The 24,199-nt window shown below is 41.8% G+C and overlaps 1 protein-coding gene across 1 annotated transcript; it reads right to left on the reverse strand.

Moving 5' to 3' along the window:
- Positions 1-2,059: 2,059 nt before the first annotated feature.
- On the reverse strand, positions 2,060-20,693 carry LOC136422889 (visual pigment-like receptor peropsin). Its single transcript, XM_066410808.1, has 8 exons — positions 20,455-20,693; positions 11,598-11,755; positions 9,425-9,557; positions 8,092-8,208; positions 6,313-6,431; positions 5,671-5,775; positions 3,200-3,465; positions 2,060-2,526 (listed from the first exon to the last, which is right to left on the reverse strand). Exons 1-8 carry the CDS (start codon positions 20,588-20,590, stop codon positions 2,460-2,462), a joined length of 1,101 nt encoding a protein of 366 aa, XP_066266905.1. The 5' UTR covers positions 20,591-20,693; the 3' UTR covers positions 2,060-2,459.
- Between the last annotated feature and the right edge of the window lie 3,506 nt (positions 20,694-24,199).

The following is a 24,199-nucleotide window of genomic DNA, read 5'->3' on the forward strand; positions in this document are numbered from 1 at the left end:
CAGAAAAAGCAAGGCTTAAACTTTAGATCAAAATTGATCTACATTTGCATGGTGCAATACTACTGACCAAAAACAATCATTATTATTATGTTGGAATCTTGATTTATCAGTGACAGCATTTACATCAAAATTGACCTACATTAGCAAATATGTAATACTATTGACCATAAACTACCATACTGTTAAAATCTTTGATACAATGTACATTTGTACATCAGTAACAGCTTTTTTTTCCTTCTTGTTATATCTGTTGCTTCTTTTTTGTTGTTCTGTTTATAGCAACATTGCTTTTGTTGTTGGATCAGGAATTTTTTTTTCTAGCAAATCAGAACGAATGTAGCGGGGTAAGGTAAGAAAAGATTGGATTTTCTGTAGTTATCTTTATGTGTACTCCCAATAAGTTTTTGGTTTTGGTTTTTCAAAACGTCAATTTTTACAATGTACATTGTACCAACTACCATAGTTAATTTTCCTTTCCAAAACGAGAAACAAGTTTCATTCCATGTCTGACCTTAAAGGCATTGGTGTGGACTGTGTTGTTACCCCTAACCACCAGCTTCAGTGTTTTAAACACTTCTTTAGCACCTGGCCATTAGATACATGTTTGTACTCATCAATAAACCACCTCACAGCTCTGCGCATGTGTTGCATATATGGTTATGGCAGATCGACGAGACTTGCTCATGAATAATTAATGAGCTGACCTTATTTGGCACAAACGGCAGTTGTAGCTCATGAATAATTAATGAGCTAGCCGTAACACGTAACCTGATTGGTTGATGGCTTGCTAGCGTTCTTTACGCGTTGGCTTCCGATGAGAGGAAGCAAACCCCTCTGATTGGCTGAAGCTGTTTTGGTGGCGACGTCGTCATAACCATATGTGGCGGATTTTTTCCAGGGCCCCTTTCGCGAGCGATGGAGCGATTGGGGTCCTGGTTTAACGAGGGCGGTGTTGCATTGTGTTGTAAGGTAAAATTTAAGGCTTTACTTGTAATAAGTGACTAAAGTGCTGGCCAAATGCATGGACATGCTTTTTCCTCTTTGGGGTCTTTACCTTTGACCTTACCCACAATCCCTACACTATGAGGTGGCTTATTGTGTCATTCTATACACAACCTTAGATTATACATCACCTTAGAATAATGATAATATTCCTTGATTAATCACAATAACATACCATAATTATGAAATTACAATGTACAATACAGAACAACTCAAATGTGCAAGCAAGCTACACCATATAGCACATTTTTACACCGTTTGTACATGTCTAAAATAAGCAAGCATACAGTTATACCTTGCAGTGGTTAGTGGTCCCTTTTGAAGCAATTCTTGTTTTCTGGAGGGAAGATATCTCAGACTGGTGTATAAATTTGAATCAAATGTGATCAACGTTTGTTTGGAAATACTTTCTAAGTATTGTGTTATCATAGGCTACCCGAACGAATCATGACGGTTTATGTTTAAACAGTTAATTTTACAATTCACTTCTAACCACAACTAGTGAAATCATGTAGGTCAACTAATAACATAAAACATAAAGCTTCATACAACAAAACAGCACTTCAGAAAGCACAACCATGTTCTGGCAATAAAATACTTTTGAGCGGCCTTACTTTTCCTTCTTACCTTGCGCTGTATGATATCTTCTAAATGTTAATCCACAAATCGTAGAATCGTTTCAGGAACCTTTGAAATGTTACCAACTTTTGAAAACTACTTTCAGCTAAAGCCCTTCTCTTTTACTACTAGACAATGAAGGGTAATCTACTTTCAGCTAAAGCCCTTCTGTTTTACTACTAGACAATGACAATACCTTAATTATAGTTTCTGTAGCGTTTTTGTGTGTTTCTGTGTGTTGGTCAACACGATAACTCAAAAACAGCTGGATGGATTCGTTTTATATTTGGTGTGATGGTAGGGTGTGACAAAACTGGTTAGAACTTTTTACTTAGGAGTAACCACACCATGCTAAAATTCTACAGGTAACCCGACCTGCTAGGTAGTCCCGGACTCCCGGTACACAAGAAACTTTGTAATCTTAGTCTCGATATGCTAAAATTTGATAACAAGGGAACCCTCCTTGAAAGTGCTATTCAATACATGTATTACGGACAACCTCAATATGTCATTTTCATTACGTCCGCTTGTATGATCACACATTCAGAAAAAAATACTTGTCACTTTCCATATCATTGAGGCAGGCAGGGTGTTACCGCCATGATGGTGGCCCTATTTGCATTTCGGTGGATTGTAGCTTCAGTGTTTTTGTGTTTTATTAGTTTATTTGAAAGGGTCCTCTTCCTTATGTGATGTGATGTGATATAATAGTGATTATTTGAGAGGTCAGAAGATCTAGATCTTTAAATGCCTAAAACGTTTGAGGTACGATTCACGGAAATGCAAATGTAGGCACCAATATGGCGGCGTACATAGCGATGACGTCAGTGTTGTGTGTTTTAGGTAATGGTGTTTAACATGTGCATAGCAACCGTCTCCTTGTCGGTGTCTTCAATCGTGGTTACCCTGAAATCAGAACAATACAAAGTTACCGACTTGACTAAATGATTGGATATTACAGTCAATATCTTAATCACCATGGTTGCATTATTTTTACCGCGACATGAATGATTTTCAGAATTACCTAATAGTATGTAGCTTAAATCATTAAGCTTTATCGTCTTGAAAAATTTTTTTATACATTGAAAAAATATCTGATATACAATGCACCTGTAATACGCAGTTACTCAATTCATGCAACTGGTTAGATTTTGAAAACAAATTCAGCAGACGTTACAGGTAGCACCCGCTGCCTTTAGCCAGTGACAAAAATAAGATCGCTCACGATTCCGAGTACGAATGTGCACTGTCAAACGTGAAGGCCCCTGACTTGTAAACAGTTGTCTTCTCGACCATTATCTCGATTGCATAACAATGTCTAGACGTGATCTTTTTAAGCACATGTGTACTTGGAATCGTGAACGACCTTATTAGCCCATTCGTACGCACTCGAGTACGCATGTGCAGTGTCAAAGGTGAAGGCCCTTGAGACGTAAACAAAACCCGTCCAGACATTGTTATGCAAATCGAGACAATATCGAGACGAGAACTGTCTACAAGGCAGGGGCCTTCACTTTTGACACTGCACATGCGTACTCGAATCTACGGAAGGACTTATAAGTATCAAAGCGGACCTTACCTGTGTTCGTCATGGCTCATGGCCATGTTGGGATCCTCCTCGTCCGGATCCTGGCCCTTCAGCATGGAGCAGATGGCGCTGCGGAACCGGCGGTTGGCGATGATGTAGATGATGGGGTTGTAGAGGGCCGAGGACTTGGCGATCAGCGGGGGCAGCAGGGTGATCCAGCCGGGGATGTCCGCAGGGTCCCCGAAGGCGGCGAAGAGGAACAGGACGGAGTACGGCGTCCAGGCAACCACAAACGCTGCCACCATGGCCAGGCACATCTAGGGGGATAGAAGGTTAAACTTTATAAAAGGTCGGGGGGGGGGGGTCGTTTCTAAAAGTTCAAACATGTCTGATGTACAATGCACTTGAAACAGTTCATCAAGGTTATCAACAATGCATCCTAAACGAAGAGGAACAGTACGGAGCATGGCGTCTAATCAACCACAAACGCCGCCACCGTGGCCAGGCATATCTAAAGGGATAGAAGAACACCTGAATGTTTTCTTGTGTTTTTTTTTTTTAACATAAAGCGCTTGAATGTCATTCTAGTGTCTTCGCAACCAAGATATTTACACTAACAGCTATATGGGGTAGGAAATTTTCCGAGCAGCCTCCGTAAACCCCGGTGCTTCTTCTATTGGGTTAGTTAGTACTCACTCATAGTCAGCAGTTGAGCTAGTCTCATGATGTTTCTGACCAAGGGAGTAGAGTCGCTGTTATAATTATATGATTTGTATTAATAAGTAAAAAAAAAGACAGCCGAAGTTTCGTTGCCCGTCTGGCACCATTCTCAGGGCGATACTGGCGGGTTCTCAAAACTAGAAGTTTCACACTGGCTGTACTTTTCCAAAGTCGAATAAATCAAATCAAGTCAATTACACTGCAGCTAGGTGTCCCAGCTAACAATTCCGTGTCAAACGTATCCAGAGTTATCCGTTGATTTTCCGACCTGATGGAATTATTCATGAAAGGACCCTATAACGGCGCCCGCGAATAATTTAATCAAGTTGGTAAATGACTGAATAACAAAGTTCTTTATTTACCTAGTACCTACCTTTATTTGCATCCATATATTTAAAGATCCGACGTTTCGTAGACCGTCTGACGCCTTGCAATTTCGCAATGTGTGATTTCAATCAATCAACCAACTTACACACGCCAAGTAGCAGTTGCTCAAACTGGATATGATGTTGGAAACGATCAGACATTTCAAGAAGCATCCACTATTTTTCGTCAATGACACTGAGCAAGATTTCGAACAGCAGTTTTTTTTTAGGTCATTGCGTCTGGCCGTTTCCAAGATCATATCCAGTTGCTTGAGTAACTGCTATTTGGCGTATCTTATTGGTACCTGGATGTCTAACCTTCATTAACGAACCAACATACACGTTGTGATTGTCATCTATGGTTATGTACCCTTTTCAAAATATGACCTGAAAAATACATTTCCTGCACTGTGAAGGTATCAGGATCCACACAGTGAAACCAATACTGCCGAAATAACCTACTATTAAATGTTTCATTGGATTGAAGACATAGCTATCAATTAAACGTCTTGTGGGTAGGTTCATAGTCTACCATTCTTTGCTGAGTTTAGTTGACTGTTTCATCTAAATGCAAATGAGCAAGCAGGCGCCCATGCATTTGTGAGCAGGTCTAGCATTTCTGAGGAATGGAAACGTTCATGCGTCAACTCCCTCTTAGTTTCAGGGTATCATCTTTCAAACGTTTTAACAAAAACGTCCATACAGTTGCAGAATAAGCTGCTAGACCTATGCCACGTCTTCCGGTGCACAATCATAGCTATCTACCAGTGTATCATCTTTCAAAACTTTTAACAAAAACGCCCTTCCAGTGCCAGAACAAGCTGCTAGACAACCTATGCCGCTTCTTCCGGTGCACGATCATTGCTATCTACCACTCCAAAGCTATTTACTATCTTCACAGATAAATATGTAACATCTACTAACCAGTCCAGGGTACATGATTCCACCACCCTAAACAGATATGTCCAAACAGATCTGGAACCCAACGTCCGCCAGTATAATGCACTCCTGTATATCTTAACTGCGCATACAATGTACCTGGGGGTGCTGTAATAGAGATCTCTTAAACACACTGATTTTCCAAGTGGCGGGTCTATGTAACCCGGCGGACGTTGGAAACTACAACTTTGCCCCTGAATTTTGTTGTCAAAAAGCAACACATTGTGGGAAAATGACGCCAGATAACGAAAACAGAGCTACATATCTACCAAATCAAATAGTCATTTTTTTCTAATTTTTTGGTGTTGTTGAAATATCGATGCGGCATGCCTGTTTTATACCTTAATGGAGGTTACCTTTGAGAAGTGGTTTTGGTATTCCCCTGAGTCGACGTTAGCAGCGACAAGGAAGGTCAGGTCTCCAGTAAGCTTCACACGAAGCTCAGGATGACTATGTCAGCGTAACCCGTGTGTTTGTGGTCTGATTTATAAGACGTACCTTTGAGAAGTGGTTCTGATACTCCCAGTCGACGTTCGAAGCGACAGGGAAGGTCAGGTCCCCGGAGATGTCTCCCTTCAGAACCTTACTCACGAACCAGCTGGCCTGCAGAAAGTACAACGTTTCATATCATGATAAGAATTGTATTTTCCCTATGCAAATACAGACCATTATTGTAGTCTCCATCTCGCTCAGTGCTATACGACAGGTAGTAATTGACAACCCAGCTAGCCGAGGACTCATGCATAGAAACAATGGAAACTTTATCGAAATTGTCGCAATACAATACATTGTGGAGCACCAGGCAGCAATGTAATTCATGTTAAGTATAGGGACCTCTGTTGTTCGTAACTGACCCTCCATTAGCACATTTTTCGTTTACTTACATTACCCCGGTTGTACATATATCCATTCACGTCTGCATGTTATATATTTGTTGTTGATTGTATGATCTGTCATGTGGTGCCATTAACACAAGCAGTATGCTTGAGTGCGCAACTCATGTGTAATCTACAATGTATGTATATCTGTTTGTTTTTAAAAGGACCACCTGTCTAAGAAGACCACTGTATATAGGCACACAGTGTGGTCTTCTTATACAGTTTGGCTGTTTATATGTTGCAATAATAACAGTTAACAAACCTGCAAGTAGCAGAACATCATGACGGCCAGGGGGAGGGCGAAGCCGAGGGTGAAGCAGGTGGTGACGTAGGAGGTGAACAGGCTGTCGTTCTTCCGCCAGTTGATGGTACAGGCAGTTCCTGTAGAGACAACGCGAAGTGATGAAGGAGACTTGTAAAACAAGATTTATTTATTTATTTATTTATTTATTTATTTATTTATTTATTTATTTATTTATTTATTTATTTATTTATTTATTTATTTATTTATTTATTTATTTATTTATTTATTTATTCGTTCGTTCATTCATTCATTCATTCATTCATTCATTCATTTATTTATTTATCTTTAGGAGGTCCCTTCACTTAACATTGTAACTGATTTCCAAGGGAGCCCTTACATTACAGGAAAAATCATAACATATAACATAAAATACGCTCGAACCTCTGTCAGCCCAAGGAGGTTCCGATTTTAACCTCCTTGGTAAGCCTATCAAAGTTACACTTACAATGTGCAAGCCGTCCCTGTAAATGACCACAGGAAATGATGAAGGGGCTTTTTAAAACATGACAGGATAGATTTTCTGGCGAAACATACACTCGAACCTCTGTCAGCCTATCAAAGTTACACTTACAATGTAAAAGCCGTTCCTGTAAAACAACACCAAGTGATGGGGACTTGTGTACATTATACACAAATACGCTCAAACCTCTGTCGATTCTGAGATTGGGCAATCTTCTGGGGATCATTAAATACCGGCAAAGCTCGTCGAAAGTGTGACAGGGGCAGTGGATCGGGACCCATTTGCTTGTGTTTGAAAATTGTTTTAACTTGTTCCAATAAGCATGCCAAAAGCAACACAGCCAGTGAAATGATGAAAATTACAAGATCATTTGACTATCAAAGTTACACCAATGCTGGGTTACACGTACAATGTACAAGCCTTCCCTGTAGAAACAACACGAAGTAATGAAGGGGGCGTGTGTCTTTAGGTAAACCAAGGGTGGTGCGGACTTCTAAACTCGTATGACCCATTGCTGATTAGTTCACACATCCGTAAATAAGAACCCGGCCGTGACCGAGCATTCATCCCGGAAAAGCTGACATCACACTAGCCCGGGGGCGCGAACATCTGACGATCTCAATATCTGATCAACAAGTACGACCCAATTGCAAGCTGGACAAGGGCTCAAATTTAAGAGGCCCGTTAGCTTGTTTGATTTGTTCAATCAAATACACTTCAACATTACCATTGTCATGATGAAAATCACAGAAACATTTTTCCAAGTTACACTTACAATGCGTATGGCGCTCAGGACGGTTCTGTATAGTCTCTACCAGACTGGCTGCGCCGGCAATACGGATAATAATTGACAGGAGAGTTTGGCTACAATAGGTCTTCATTTGCAGGAATTGATAACCTTACCGAGGACTGACTCTCCTGGCCAATTATTGAACTTTTTGCCGAATTCTACGATCCGTATTCCAAAAGGAAGTCCTGGTGGAGGCTTTGTTATCAAGTAGTACAGTACTATGTTAGTGAGTTTACAGCCCTGGGCCACACCCAAGGGAGCCACCATCTCAAATTTCAAACTATTATCGCCAGAACAGACACATACAAAAATTCATGCTTCCCATGTACTATTCCCCAGTGGAATGTCCTGTCTGGCACGGTTGTGATGGCTCCCACCGTTGAGTCCTTCCGTGCCAGATTGGAGGCCTGCCCACCCTAGCCCCCTACTTTGCCCCTGATGGGTCCATATGGGGGTAAAGATGATGATGATGAGTTTATGTACTAACCTGAGGGCTCTAGGGCGTACTCTCCCCAGCCCACGAGCGGCAGTGCTGCCCAGAAGGCCGCGAACAGCCAGCCCAGTGCAGCCATCACCCCGTACGTGTTGTAGTTTACTTTGTCCGCTGGGAAAATGGAGAGGATGGTGATGAGATAATGTTGAAATTGTTCTCGCTTCAGTGCTTCCCTTGATAATGAAGCGACCACAACGTTGGTGTCCTTGTTTTGCTTGTCAATGGACAGGACCTTTGTTTAGATTTTCCTTTAAGCTATATAGGCCCTTAATGGAAGTTATTTGAGGGGACCAGAAAATCTCTTGATGCCCGAAAACGCACGATTTAATGATTTGCAAGTCCATCTCCATGTTAGTGTCCCTATGACGTCACGTAAAAACGCTCTACAGTTAAGACGATAACAAAAGCCGTACAGCTAGACGACAGATCATTTTGACACGCTAAAAGGTCTCGTAATTCATTTGCCACTTAGATTAAAACAAGCCTTTCTGAACAGCTCATAGTTCACAGTCGGTAGTGTATCTTTAATCTTTATATCACTAGCAAAGATGCGAAGAATGTGTTGCATATGTGATGAGAATGGCTACTCCGTGAATAGTTGGTAAATCACTGAAAAAAAATAATATTTTTACACAACCAAGGGATTTATGCCACCGACGTTTCGGTGACCATCTGTCACCTTCTTCAAGGCAATTCTGGCCGGTTCACATAGCAATGCAGCACAGGTTTTGCTGCTTATACATAATGAGATGCATTCCCAAACGCAAACTATTCACATATGTACAAATCACAGGAGATGACATCACTAATATAATATGCGGTCCCAAACGTACAGAAGTGTAACACATACACAACTATCGATCAAAAAACAAAAAACAGTGCAATGATTGTCATCTATTTCTTAATGCGAATGGCTACTATTTGATTGAGCATTTTTCCAGTTTAAATGTGCGTGCCAGCTTTAACATAGTCTGTATCTGTATAACAGGCGTAATACTACAGCTTCACAGGCACGCGGGTTATATAACACCTAACGACCTGTTACACCTGACCTTTGCACATCTGATTGCAAACTTTATTTAAAGCTATCTAGTGAGGATGTAGTACTTTAGTGGCAACGAGTTCCACTCTACGATAGTTCTGGGGAAATACGAATTTTTGAACACATCAATCCTAGATTGGTACCTCTGGCATTTGAAGGCATGACTATTTTTTGTTCTTTCCTGAGCTGGAAGCAGATACTTAGCAGTTGATACGTCTACCAGGTTATTATTCCCAGGTCTAAATGTACGTAATACTACGTAGAAACACGTGAAGAAAAACTAACCGAGATCTTGTCGACAGATGACGAGGTAGCGGTCCACGGCCACGCATGTCAGCAGCCCGATGTTAGCCATGCCGAAAAACATCCCGTTGAAGCCGTACCACTGGCAGCCCACACCGCCGAACGGCCAATGGGACTGGGGGAATACAAGGGGTAAGTGGAAAAAGCCAGAATTCATTAAAATAAAGTACAATATGATAGAATGTATTGTCAGGTTAAATTTGATTTTTTGATTTGTTGACCCCCAAACAGCCAGTGCGACTTGGGGATTACAGGGGATAAATGGAAAAAATATAAGTCAGAATTGATTTTAAAAATACCGAATGATAGAGAGTACTGTAGGGTTATATCTAAAAAGTACGTTCATTTGTTGACCCCCGAACAGCCAGTGGGACTGGAGGAATACAAGGCGTAAATGCAAAACACCATGAGTCAGAATTCATTTTGAAAAGTACAGAATGATAGAATATATTGTCAGGCTCAAGTCTAAAATGCACGTTCATCTTTGGACGATAAATGGATAGATATGCTTTCAGGGACTGCTTTTCTACAGAGGCAGAGACAAGCTTCTTTGCTTACGATTCGCTCTTAACTTGAATGAAGGCGTTTGGTGCACACGTTGCCAAAGTAATTAATTCCGCTTCAAAGAAAGCACCAAAACAAATATTCGCTAGGTTGATCAGTTTATAAAAGCGGCTTTAATACCATTTTACCTTTGGGTACAACATGGGGATGAATGCGTAATACCATTAGTCCGACTTCAAAAGCAAATTCGATACGGTAAAATGCATTTTAAGATCCTAGTAATTTTATTCATACGTGGATGATACATGGTATAGAATACGCTTTCAGGGACTGCGTTTCTACAAAGCCCGAGACAAGCCTCTGTATTTACCATTCACTCTTAAATGGAGTGTAGGATTTACACTTACGCCTGGCAAAAGCAATTAATTCCATTTCTATAAAACCCGACGCTTCGACTGGCCATGAATTAATTCAGCTAAAAGCTACCATTAACTAATGGATAATAATTGACACGCATGGTATAACATAACTATATAACAAATGATGAATGGCAATTCTATTTCTAGTTTGCCTTTCTTTCTAATAAAAGACTAAAGCCCCCCTCTCACTGGGCCCGCGGCACGCTGGCGGCGTCGCTGCGGCCGATCGAATTGACGAAGCACTCAACGAATTTCATCAACAACAAAAAAACGATCCTTTTATGCTTTTGTTGTCTTTTTTGGTCATACTTGTACGTTTTGTATGATATTCCCATCATAAAGTCAAGGGTGACACAAATCCAGTTTAGGACGTAGCGACGCCGCCAGCGTGTCGTAGGTCCAGTAAGAGGGCGGCTTGAATCATTCACTTGCCGGCAGTAGCTGCACTCATCCGTGTGCAATTGAGGCTTCTATGGCTATAAGCTATATTGAAGTGCTCTATTCATAGAGAGGTTCCGCGTAAAGTCGCTACTTGCGTTACATTGAACCGTAGCTCAAGTGTTTGTCTGACATCTGTAGACTTCTAGCCCACATAGTTAACATCTATTAGGAGTACATGTATATAGCTCACAGAAGAAAATACCAAAAGACTATGGCCCGGTTTCCACACGCGTTTTTGAGTCGACGTAACGGTGCCAAAATGAGTTTTGCGATGTATTTTTTCATACAACTTAAACATGCTGCTGAGACTCAAAATGATTCAAGTTTAGATTTATTAGTTAATCTTAGTCTTAAGATACTTACGAAATGAAGCGGAAACCGATGTTAGATATTGAATCTAACGCTGGATTCGTTTATACAGAAACGAGTGATAAATGCACAGCTGATGACCAGCAATTATTCCTTAAAAGGTTATTCAAAATCGCAGCAATGTAGTAGTGTTGATATTAGAAGTAGTAGTAGAAGCATTAGTAGTAGCAGTAGTACTGTAGTTGTAGTAGTGGTTCCAGTAGTAGCACTAGTAGTAATAATAGTAATAGTAGTAGTTACTGTAGTAGTAGTAGTACTACTCGAGTAGTAGTAGTAGCAGCAGTAGTAGCAGTAGTAGTAGAAGTAGTAGTAGTAGTAGTAGTAGTAGTAGTAGTAGTAGTAGTAGTAGTAGTATTAGTAGTAATAGTAGTAGTAATTGTTGTAGTAGTAATGTGTGCTAGAGAGACAATCTCCTGCCGTACCCTGAGACTGGAGGCCCCGGAGAACGGGTAGCCGAAGATGCAGATGCCCAGGTCTGCGATGGCCAGGTGCACGAGCAGCATGGTGGTGGGCGACCTCAGCGAGCGGAACTTCGTGAAGGTTGCCAGGGTAACGCCGTTTTCAACGGTTCCGATGATCCCTGGAGAGCAAGTGTCAAGGTTTTTCATTTTTTTATTTTTTCATTCAAAGAAGGATTTTTAAAAAGGAACAAAGACAAAGTGGCGGCCTACCCAAGTTGTGCACAACTTATACCATAGCAGTCACTTGTACATTATGGAAAATAAAATGTTTGACAGCACACTGAAACATGAATGACAGGAAAAGCTAGTTGAACGTGAGTCCGACCACTCCCCCCCCCCAGCGGAAAGGGAAGCAAAAGAACAAAAATAACTAAAAACGTTTGGTTGCTATGAAATAGTCTTGAGCGGCTTGAGTGTCAAGGTTAACCCTTGTCCTGCTGGATCTCCTGAGCAAAAATATACCCCCACTGCTGAAGTGCCCAGACACCTTTGAAACAAAGGTGACTAGTTTGATGTTACTCATTTCTAGTTACTTTACTTTACAACTACCGCGCGGGTGCAACGTACACATTCTAGAAATACCCTCAACCCAGCAATTGTCAGGACTATCATACAGAACAAGCATGTGCAAACTGACACTCGACCTTCGGGCTCAGCAGGAATAGGGCTTTGAGAAAGCCATGAAAGGAAAGTTCGTCTAAGTTGGCAAAATGCATCATGAAGGATTAAACCATTTATCAAATTCAAGGAAATCTGATCAAAAGAATTTTCGACTGGCTCTCCCAGTCCTTCTCAGCTTCCTGACTCGTTCGCACGAGACACGTGACTTTTACTCACATGTTTGCTTACTACGTGAGGTCATCTTGGATCGTGTCTGACAACAGACTACGGTTTTGTATTTTGCATATTTTATTTTTTTAACGAATTATTTCATTTCTTATGCTTGTCTTTCGTATCTGAGTCATGCGCTTGAAATAGGGGATTAATAAATTCAGGGCGTCAGCTAGATATACCGTCATGTTGAAATATTTGATGGCCTTTCTGATTCTGTTTGTCTCTAGTATATGGGTCATGCGACTGAAATAAACATCGAACAAATGTAGGGCGTCCGGCTGAATATTCATGTTGAAATACAGCTCTGTTGGACTGATCTGATGTACACGTTCAGCAAGCCGATATAGAAGCCACAAGATTCCATGACTTAGAGGGATAGGCACCATGTTATTGTTCAATACTATCACTGTTATCATTATTGTTTAATTCATTGCGTTTATTATCTCCATGGAAAATGGAGACATATTTTTGGATGTGTATGTGTGTCCGCCTGTCTGTTTGTTTGTTTGCGTTTCCGAATATTGTAGTCAGCATAACTAAAAAAAATGTGGATGGATTACAATGATATTTTATATGCGGGTAGGTCATGGGAAGACTAAGATCAAGGTAAATTTGAGGCTCTCTGATATAGTATGTGACCTTGTTGCTCTTTGTTTTGAGCAATGTCAAAATAAGTTATAAACTTGAGTGCAGTACCACATTCTCCTTGTCTCAGTCTGATGGTGATGATGATGATGATAGCTGTCTCAGTCTATACTTAAGCCAAATAAAAAGGAAAAAAAGCCATTAGCTGGCGATATGAGGAGAGGAACGTCTTGAAAACGTGCCGTGACCAGGATGACCTTCGTGTACGCAAAACGTGACAGGAAGGCACGTGCGCTGAGTTGGAGATCACTTACGTCACGATGACGTCAAAGGTCATCTATGACGTCAGATTCAGACCAATTTAGAGACAAGCCTCTCTCCAGGGAGTCCTTTTCTATGTAAACATGTGCAAAAGCATAAAGGCGAGAAAAAGCAGCCTCTACCACCACCACCCCCAGCTATATGTATGATCATTCATTCATTATATGAAATATAGTGTGAAGTCTGGATGAAAAAAGTCATATCATCCCACATCTTAACAGGGTGAATTTCAAAAAGCTCTCTCTCCTTGGAGAACATCAGACGAGGCACAGCTTTAGATCTATCTCCATACTGTAGCCTGATGATCCTGTACAAATCCTGCCGCACGCGAGCACGTAATCCGATCAGCCAACCCTCAAAAGGACGCGGATTGACCGCTGTTAACCTCTCAGACCTCCTAACAGCGCCGAGTCGTGAGGCCGAAGACCTGTGCTGCCAATTAGATGCCATGTCGACGTACTTCAAATGGTCGAGTGAATACAGAAAAGGCGTTTAAAAAGGTAGTCCCATAGCCTCTATGTGGCCGTAGGGGCAGTGGCTATTTATCCGCTGTGTCTAGGACATGGTATAGGAAGGCGGAGCCCATCCCTCTCCTTCAACTTCCCGCGCCAGATGGTGCATAGGGCGGCGCCCATCTCCGTTTCGGCAGCCCTTGGGCCACACGACGTTGTGCAAGTCACTACAGCAGTGTGTGTATAACTACCATACTCTTTTCCAAATGCTGAGTGCTAAGCAGAGAAAGCAGTATGTACCAGTCTTTGGTATGGCTCGGCCGGGGCTCGAACTCACGACATACCGTATGCAAGGCAAACACTCTACCCATTAGGTAGGCCGTTGCACCGGTCTAACCGCCTTTTACCAATAAACAAATTAAGTCGGTTTATAATTGACACGCAGGGTAACCAATCATGGACAGAGAGAAGAGCTCCTACTAACACACAGCCACTCCAGAGGGAATACTGACACCATCACTTTGCGGTTAATTTCCTTTTAACAGATGAATGCATTGGAGAGCAGAAACGCGTCTTTATTATCTAAATGAAACCGCGCATGTTATGATTGCCAAGAATCACTAGCTTGGGTAACCTCCCATTGCTCTTGGTGACGACGGGAGTATGAGTCTCTATACAATGTTTTTGATATCTACAGATTAAAGTGAAATACTTTTTATTGAAAATAAACGTTTTATGTCATCTGTGGAAGGATTGACAAAGCAGGTGAATATCACCTATTCAAGATGTCAACCCGAAGACCAGACTGTAAAGTACAATTTTCGATCCGCTCACACAGAAAAGGGCACCTTCTCTTTTCGGTAAATGTGGTGGATTCTTTAACGTGCTCGAGGTGTGGCTCTCCTCAAACACGGGACCGCCAGCTTTACGTCCCATCCGAGAAGACACCCCTTACATAACTAGCTTGGTACTCATTTTCAACTGAATCGAGTAAGGAAATATGTGTTAAGTGCCTTTCCTAATGGCCTGCTTTTGGGCCAGGGAAGAATTCAAACCCAAAACCTTTAGATTCAGAAGTCAACAGCCCTTGCTGCTACTAGACGGTATATAACACGAGTAACGTGATTGATCACACTAGACTGTCCATACATGTCGGACGAATTGTCAAGAGACATTTTTCGTGCGTTCCAGACAAGGAAATTAATGTTTGTAACGCATTTCTGTGTTGCTCGACCTATTTTTGCAATTTAGAAAGTAATCCATTCTATACACATGCTGTGTAATCTGATATTCTCGGTACCGGCGTATCTTTTATCTTTGATTATGATAGAACTGCAAGTGACCCGCACATGAGAAGATCAAAAATCACTGCATTGGGAAAACAATTTTACGTGTTGAGTCTCTTTCTTTACCAGTTTGACATATGTTGGAGGAAGCTTTCACGGTGTAGCCAATACAAATAAAAGGAAATAAAATGATTTGACCAATTCTAAATTAAGCTGTGTTGTATCAGTGATTTTTTTTTTCACACCATGCGATGATAGCCTGAGTACCAGCCTCCGTAGTGACCGCTGGCTCAAAAAAATTCGCCTGCTAACCACGTGGTTAGCAAGAGAATTTTTTTGAGCCAGCGGTCACTACGGAGGCTGGTACTCAGGCTAATGCGATGAAGGGTTGCCGTTGTGTTGGGGTGGCGCAACGGTGAGGGTATTTGATCTAGAACCCAGAGGTTCTGGGTTCGAATCCCTGACTTGCCACCGATATTGACAAGCACTTTACACGACTTCCCTCACTCCACCCATGTTTTAAAATGAGTACCTAACTAATGTTGGGGAGGTAAAATGGTATGCACTGCCACATACGGCCTCAAAAAGGCTATGGGACTACCTTATCAAGCTTAGTATTCTCTGTCTCTTTATGTGTCACTGATAAGTTATATACCTGAGTGCAGTGCCACGTTGTCCTTGTCTCCGTCGAAAAGCAAATAAGAAAAATGATTTCCACGTGAGCTATACAATTGAGGGCAGTGCCACATTAGTTGGGTTTAGACACGCATTCGAGCGTGCTCCGAGGGTACTTGAAAACTCGTATCAGGGCTCGAAACGGCGGGTGCACGTGCACCTGTGTGCACCCAAAATTGGAGATGTGCACCAGTGCTCCTAGATATTTTTGTACTCTATAAGGTAAGGGTTATTTTGTACACTAGCATACAGAAGTATCCGAAAAAGCAATTTAACCTGTTGTTGTACTTATTTTGATGTATTGCTTTGTTGAAATTCGAAATCTGGATAGAATTACAGATTGAAATTTTCAAGAGAGGCAGTAGCATCAAACTTATGTTTTGCTGACATTCAACTTCATTTTATGTGGTGCACCCAAACTTTTTTCCATGCACCTTTTTTTTTTGGTTTGGTGCACCAGTGCACTTATTTCCCAAAAAAGACTTTCGATCCCTGCAGTATGTAAATCCAGCCTTTGTCCTTGTCTCCTTGTCGAAAAGCAAATTAAAAAAAAAAAGAAGATTACCCCCTGATGCCGTTCGCGCTACCTTGAAACATACAGACAATAAGCGCTGTCACGTGGATCCAAGGCAACACCCAATGTGACTGCCGTGCACGTGTGCTTGGGATTTGATTGACGCGTGATGACAGTTGGCGCAATGCTTTTTGATTGCTACCCATCCTCTGTAGTGACCGTTGGCTCAATGCTTTTTGATTGCTACCCATCCTCTGTAGTGACCGTTGGCGCAATGCTTTTTGATTGCTACCCATCCTCTGTAGTGACCGTTGGCTCAATGCTTTTTGATTGCTACCCATCCTCTGTAGTGACCGTTGGCGCAATGCTTTTTGATTGCTATGACCGTTGGCGCAATGCTTTTTGATTGCTACCCATCCTTTGTAGTGACCGTTGGCTCAATGCTTTTCACTTGCTACCCATCCTCTGTAGTGACCGTTGGCTCAATGCTTTTCACTTGCAACCCATCCTCTGTAGTGACCGCTGGCTCAATGCTTTTCGCTTGCTACCCATCCTCTGTAGTGACCGCTGGCTCAATGCTTTTCACTTGCAACCTATCCTCTGTAGTGACCGCTGGCTCAATGCTTTTCGCTTGCTAACTAGCAAGCGAAAAGCATTGAGCCAGCGGTCATTTCAGAGGATGGTACTCAGACTAGTGAATAACAGTGACAAGGTCGTGTGGCGCAATGACATCGTGTTCAGCTCAGAACTGAGTGGTCCCTCAGAACTAATCCTGCCATGTCACCGACTTTGTGCCCTCAGGAAAGGCACTTTACACGACTTTATCAACATGCCAGAATCGTCGTCATCAAGGACGTGGGTATCAAAGGCAAGAAAGAATAAGGACCAATATGTGACGTCATAGACGCGGTGCGTGTTGATTCACAAAGACTAACTACGCTGGCTGTAGGCAGAATGATTTTACCATGGGGGTTTGGCTACTATAGGGTTTCATTGGCCTTCCGCAGGAGGGAGAAATGCTGCACTATGTAAGATTTGGTCAATACAGAAAGTCAATTTTTCTACCATTTCTTTACATAGTATGTCGATTAAACATTGTAGAATGACATACCAGTATTCAGGAAGGAATGTTTCAACATCATTGCACCATATACTAGTAAACCAGTTTAAAAACTGAACTTTCAAAGCCAGTTGGCAGTGTGGCTACACAGACTTATCACCCCACTGACTGCCCAGTGGGGTGCCTGATTACAGTTCACCACAGTTTCTGCCAAACGTCCTTATCAGAGTTCTAGCAGTTTTGAACGGGGAAAATCCGCTTTATCAGTTCCCTACAAACTTGGCTAACATATTTTATCCTCATTCAAAAAGATAATGAGTGTTTTTGAAGAAGATGATCTTCATAACATCAGCTGTTATCTAGATCCACTGAAGTGTCGCTAAGTAATTAGCCTACCCAGGGGTCCTGCCAGCGTGCAGGAAGTTGTTGTTTACAAACATTAGGCTCTTAGGTTGAGGTGGTGTCACAGACGTTTGCAGCTTATTTTTGTACAGTTAAAAACACCATACATGCCAGAAATAGACGAATTAATGATGAAAATATGCTGAAAAGTGGTTGTCCATGTCATTTGTATTAGGATTTGTTCACAAGAATATTTTCAATTTTTGCGCCAAAATGTTACATAGTGCAGCTTTAACCTTCCTGTGGACTGACTATCCTAGCCGATCATTCCCAATTTTGCCAAATTCTACGATCCGTATAGCATCTACCAGGCTCCACAGGTCGATGGAAAAATTGTAGAAATTGGCCAAACAGACGGATAACATGCCAGAGAAATTAATCCGCTAAGGGAGTGACAATTTTCGACCTATTTGGCCGATTTCTGCTATTTTTCCATCCGCTTGTGGAGCCTGGTAGAGGCTACGATCTATACCCCCATAGAAAGGCCTGTTGGAGGCTTCACAAGAGCCCCATTAAAAGGACGATCGTCGGGCAGCCGTACAACGATCAAAATTGATTGGATTTGTGTGACCCTTAATTTCATAATTGAAACATGCTGCAAGACATGTTGCTGATTTCAACAAAACACGCAAAATATATTTTTTAAAGCGCTTAATCTACGAAATTCGTCGAACGATCTGTCATATCTTTTTGTCGCTCAGCAGTCGCAGCGCGGTTGCAGCATTTAGTACCTCGTAGTCGACTCGGGATCTGTGTGAGCCTTCCTACTAGAAAACCCTACTTGAGTGGCATAGGGTTGTCCTTGCACAGTCCTGAGTCGACTCCAAGTCGACTCACAAACGTGCGTGTAAATTGGGCCTTAGTGAAACGGTGGCACCGGTGTTATGGTGAAAATCTGTCCAGTTCGCTTCAATGAAACATACATCATGATCGGAACACTGTTTGTGACACTGTTAGGTCAATCATAATTAGATCATTGATATCCTTACACGCATCGCGCTGCTATTCATCGGTGCTTCCATGGGAGAGGGATCGGTGCGGTAATTGTCAGCCCTGGGAATGGTGATTAGTGGTCTCTTAAAATACGCACTTCCTGTGAATGTGTGCCGCACACAACAGCCACTAGCGTAGCATACCGTATCCTAATCATCAAGCAGATGTGGGAAGGCTAAATCGTTACATTTGTCAAGTTCCCCGGTTTTGCTAGGGCCATATCTCCAAACCGGGGCCCGGCAGGACTGTTTGTGGGGACGAAAAGTAAACATGATATCAAGAAATGTATATACAAATCATGCTTTTGAGTTTTCTCTTTTTTACTTTTGTGTGTCTTTTATATCATTCTTTTCGTTTCCGCAAACTGCCCGCCGATTTTGAAATGTGACTTCTATTACAAATGGCTCTCCATATATAACAGGGAGGTAGAAAAATGTAACAATGTTGCCTTTGGAAGAATTGCTTTAAAATTAGTCTCTGCAAACAGACAAATTTCGATAGCGCTCTGCTCAGCCTAGTTACCAACGGTACTAACATTAGGGCGAAGGAATAACACTCGCGAGTCTGTACAAATTAAGGTACGCTAGCATTAGGGCCACGGCTTTTAGCCTCCGTTGCAGATTCCCTCCGGCTTTTTCCTTTTAAGTTGCCGTGTTGTTATTACATTTTTTGTCTTGCTGCTTCTACTAGGTCAGCAGAGAAAAATGAAGGGGCGACGTGGTAGAAATACAGCCGGAGGGAGTCTGCAACAGAGGCTACTGACCTAGTGGATCATTTTGTTTTGACGCCCAAACAAAGTATTTCCTACAGCGTAAAATAACAAAAGTGATGGCTGTATACGCGTGTATGATCCACAAAGCACAATGCGCATGACTTGGCCAGAAGAAGTAAAATAGTAAGCTCGTAGTTCCATACCTCCTTGAACAACAAACATACAAAATTTCGTACGATTTTTGTGGTGTGATTTTGAAATGCGATTTTTGTCGTGTGATTCTCTGCCATAACGTAAAGACATTGATTGTCATCGCCAAAAATAATTACTCAAGCAACTGGATGAAATTTTGAAAGAGTCAGACGTTTCAGACAGCATATGCATCCACTGTCTTTCGTCAGTGACTAACGGTAGGACCGAGAACACCAGGTTTTATACCAAAACTCTGAATAGGTATGTTAATAAGGTTAAGACAATTTAGGATGTCTTGAAGTAGTCTTTAAAAGAATTGATTGTCATCCTTCAGTAAGAACCTAAGACAGCCTTTTACGTTACAAAACAGGCTATTTTTTCTTTTACGGCACGCTGATAATGTCCCTACATCGGTGTCAATCTACCGTATGTTGTACGTGACAGGGCCTTGCTATTCCAAACAGGTCTTATTTTTGTTTTTTGTTTTGTACTTCATACATATTTCGCGTCGTTTTTTTTCACGCTGTTAGCATATCTAAGCTCCTGGACCTGACCAAACAATTCCGAGAACCGCGGACCTGTTGACGCATGAAATCTACGTTGTATGAAAGATTTGAATTTGACGTCAGTCAAAAGAAATAGAAAATGAAATAGAACAAATTATACAGGAAAAAGGGACAGGATCCTTTGCAGAACTATCCAGAAAAAAAAAACGTTTGCCATTATGCATTGCCCTACATATGCTGGAGAGACTGGAGAGGTAGAGATAAGTAAATGGCGCGCGTTTCTCACCGATGACAAACAGATAGAGTCCCACGATGAGGTGGTCGTATTTGTGGAAGCCGTTCTTGTCCGTCTGCGCCCATTGCCACCCGCCCTCGTCCGCATCATCCTCCACTCCGTACGGCATCTCTGTCGGGACATCCATGGCTGGGTTCTCCTGCGAAGTCGCACGCTAGTGTTCTACTGTAAGGGTCCTGAAAATGCTGGTAGCGACACGCACATGTGGATCGCTTACACAACCGCCTGTTGATTTGTCTGGACCTATCTTGTCAAGCGGAGCTTTGACGTAGACGATTGGACACGAGCATTCGACACATGGGGGTGTTTTGTTTTGTTTTAGCCTTATTTTTAAAAAGAAACACCTTGAGGTATATAAAAGACATACACGCTCATGATGAAATGAAACATCAAGAAAATATGCATTTCTTTTTCTTTTAATTTGATATTTTGCAAGCCATTTTGCCAAGACCAAATTTAGATATAGACGCCTACTTTTTAGTGTCTTATGAAACAACACACTAAATAAGTAAAATTCGGACAAAAAACAAACAGTTTGCAGGTCTCAGAAAAGTTATTTCGAAAACCTTAAAAACTATTTAGTTAGCACTTGCAGACATTCCTAGGTACTTTTCCTCACGCACTATTCTTCTAAAGCTTAGTAACTAAAAAAAAAAACTAACGTAGGCAAATAGTAGTGGACTAAAGCCCCCCTCTCACTGGAGCCGCGGCACGCTGGCGGCGTCGCTGCGGTCGATCGATAAGACAAAGCACTCAATCGACAAAAAACGAATCTTTTTAAGCTTTGTATGTTTTGTTGTCTTTTTAGTCATACTTGCACGTTTTGAATGATATTCCCATTATAAAATCAAGGGTAACACAAATCTAGTTTAGGACGCATCGGCGCCGCCAGCGTGCCGTGGGTCCAGTGAGAGGGGGCTTTTAGTAACTCACGTGTTGCACGTGTAGAGCGTGCCCTTCAACACGTGTGTATTACAGCTGGATCCATATATTCATAATCTACTACAAAATCGTCTCTGAACTTTGCATGTCCATATACGAGTGTAGCGTGTCATATTACACGTGCGTATGTACCAGAGGTGGTATCCATATATACATAATTCACTATAAAATACTGTAAATGTAGAAATGTTCGCGGTGGTTTTATGTTCACAGTTTTGGGGGGTGAACTCTTTATCGAGAACTTAAGACCACAGCGAAAAGTCGTTCCACTGTGTGACTGTAGCACTACTATTGTTTCCAACGCGAACTCAAAACCATCGTGAGCACTCTATTTTCTCTCTACCGGGAAAATAAATCCCCGCGAACATTTTTGCATTTACACTAGTCTCTGGCACACGCAGATCCAAGCACCACTTGTGTAAACCGGGCCTCTGACGTTACATATCCATATCCGAGTGTGGCGTGCGTACCACATGTGCTATACATATATTCAAAAGTTTCTACAAAATTGTCTGGAACGTTTGAATATTTACCCACTTTCTTTTTCTCAGAACCATTTTCTTGTCTGGGCTGAAAATGAATCAACAGGGAAAAAAATGTAAAATCAAATGGTTGTTCAGGGTCTGCCATCTAATGACAGACGGTATATTGCATGCTGAAATGTAATTAAAAGAAAAGGACAGACAATGTGTGATAACATGTGTGCTCACACGTACGTTCTACTTCCCGGACGCGTTATATGGCGTCGGTTAGCCAATGCTAGTCTCTACCAGACTATACGCCAGCTATAGGAATATATATATGGAGTTTGGCCACCAGCGGGTTTCACTTGCAAATACTGCGGGCTAAATATTGACCCTCACTGTGGACTAACTCTACTGGCCAATTCCTTTTTTTTGCCGAATTGTACGACCAATACTTCCGTAGGAAGGCCTGGTGGAGGCTAAACCAAGGCCATGATAAACATACATATTCTTCTACTCTTTCAGCTCAAGCATGTCTTGATCGCGTTTTTATCTGCCTTTTTTGTTTTTCAGGTTTCTCTTCTACAGCCTGCTGACAATATATGAATTGTTTATGGTTAACTTAGATATTTCCAGGGATTAAGTTAATCTTATTTTCAGTGTATGTTTGGTTAATAGCATAAAATGACATGTATTTATTGATATGAAATAACCCCCTCTGAGTCAATGTCTTAAGCTGCCTAAGAACGCTCCCGACCACGACCGACTTACTGCCAAGCACAAGCACACCTGTTTCCAAACGTGTCAGAATCAATTCCAGACCTCCCAACATTTTAAAACATTCGGCAGGTGCGGCCAACCGCGCCGACCTTGGTCCCAAACTACTCCCAACCATGGTGTGTGTGTGTGGGGGGGGGGGGGGTGATTGTTACTGGTTGGGAGGCCACCGCCGATCTGTGTAAGTAACATTGTCTACTGTTGAATCAGCTGAACTGGTCCCTAGTCTGTGTAACGAAAACTCCGCTGTCCGGGGCTTGTATGGCCCCTCCCCGCTATATGGGCGGGGACCAGATGTTGTGCAGGCCACTATAGCACGATTTAGGGAGGCTAAACTTTAATCATAAGGCCGAACTCGAACACCGTCTAGAAGGGGCGTCAGTCAGTTATTAAAGACCCAAATATCTATAATCATGTCAACAAGCGTCTTAAAAGAGTTCAGGTACTCCTAGGTGTACATGTGCTTTGACTTCATATCTGCCACGTGACGATCTGGTAATTGAATGTTAATGGCTCGGTAGACTACACGAAAACCTTCTGGTGGCTTGAAACAGAACCATGGTGTTCAATCAGAAGGGGTGATGAAACGATGCAACCTGGGAAGGTTGAGGCGTAACGCACCAAAATGGCGCCGGTCGGATTTTGGAGCAATGACGTGATGCAGAACCCCGGGGACTGTGTGTTTATTCAGCAGTGTGCCGATTCATGGAAGGTGCGTATGGGCAGGGGATATAGTGGTGCTCCACTTGGCATGACATGTGTACTTCGTAAAATGCCTGTTGCCCTTTTTTCGCGTTTTCTATCTCCAGATACAGCATATTTTGCCCTTTGGAGGTGTTAAACAGAGTCCTAAATGATTATAGATATACGTAGCTTCAATTGAATTCAAGGCTTTGTCACAGCTGGATAGACCCTACATACACAGAAAATTTGAAGTCAATCAGCCAAGCCGATCGTGAGAAAATGACTTGACAAGTTGTCATTGTGTCCATCAGCCCCCCTCCCCACTTTGCTGGAGTGTGGTCATGTCAACATCTCCCAGAATGTGATCAACTAATGTAAATATTGTCAAAATTGCAGGAATCAGTAGTCAATATAACCCTCTTACTGACATGGGAATTTGATGTTGATATATGCAGGTAATGAAGAAATATACAGTTTGGAAGTTGACCTTGATTTGACCTCTAATGTTGTTGACACCCAGCCCCATTCAGAAATTCCCCGGAATTATAAAAACATGTCTGATTTTGGAAAAAGTAGTTATAATCAGTAGTGATTATATCACGCCAACTTATATTGGAATGCCAAGTCAATCCATGATTTTGATTACAGAATATACACTTTGGAACTTGACTTACTTTTCAGGTGTTACATTATTGACACCTAGTCCCATTCAAAAATTCCCCGGAAATATAAAAACATGTCTGATTTTGAAAAAAAATCTAAGAATCAGTAGTGCTTATATCTATCCAACTTATGTAGGAATATGAAGTCAATCCATGATTTTGATGACAAAATATTGACTTTGGAACTTGACTTACTTTTCAGGTGTA

This window comes from Branchiostoma lanceolatum, chromosome 1, assembly GCF_035083965.1.
Source record: "Branchiostoma lanceolatum isolate klBraLanc5 chromosome 1, klBraLanc5.hap2, whole genome shotgun sequence".
Classification (NCBI taxonomy): Eukaryota; Metazoa; Chordata; class Leptocardii; order Amphioxiformes; family Branchiostomatidae; genus Branchiostoma; species Branchiostoma lanceolatum.

Coding starts and splice junctions, on each gene's coding strand:
- LOC136422889 (XM_066410808.1), bottom strand. CDS start 20,590: ATGGATGTCCCGACAGAGATGCCGTACGGAGTGGAGGATGATGCGGAC. Junction 8,209..9,424: donor CATCTGTCGACAAGATCTCG/GTTAGTTTTTCT, acceptor CCATTTTCCCAG/CGGACAAAGTAAACTACAAC. Junction 3,466..5,670: donor ATCAGAACCACTTCTCAAAG/GTACGTCTTATA, acceptor CTATCCCCCTAG/ATGTGCCTGGCCATGGTGGC.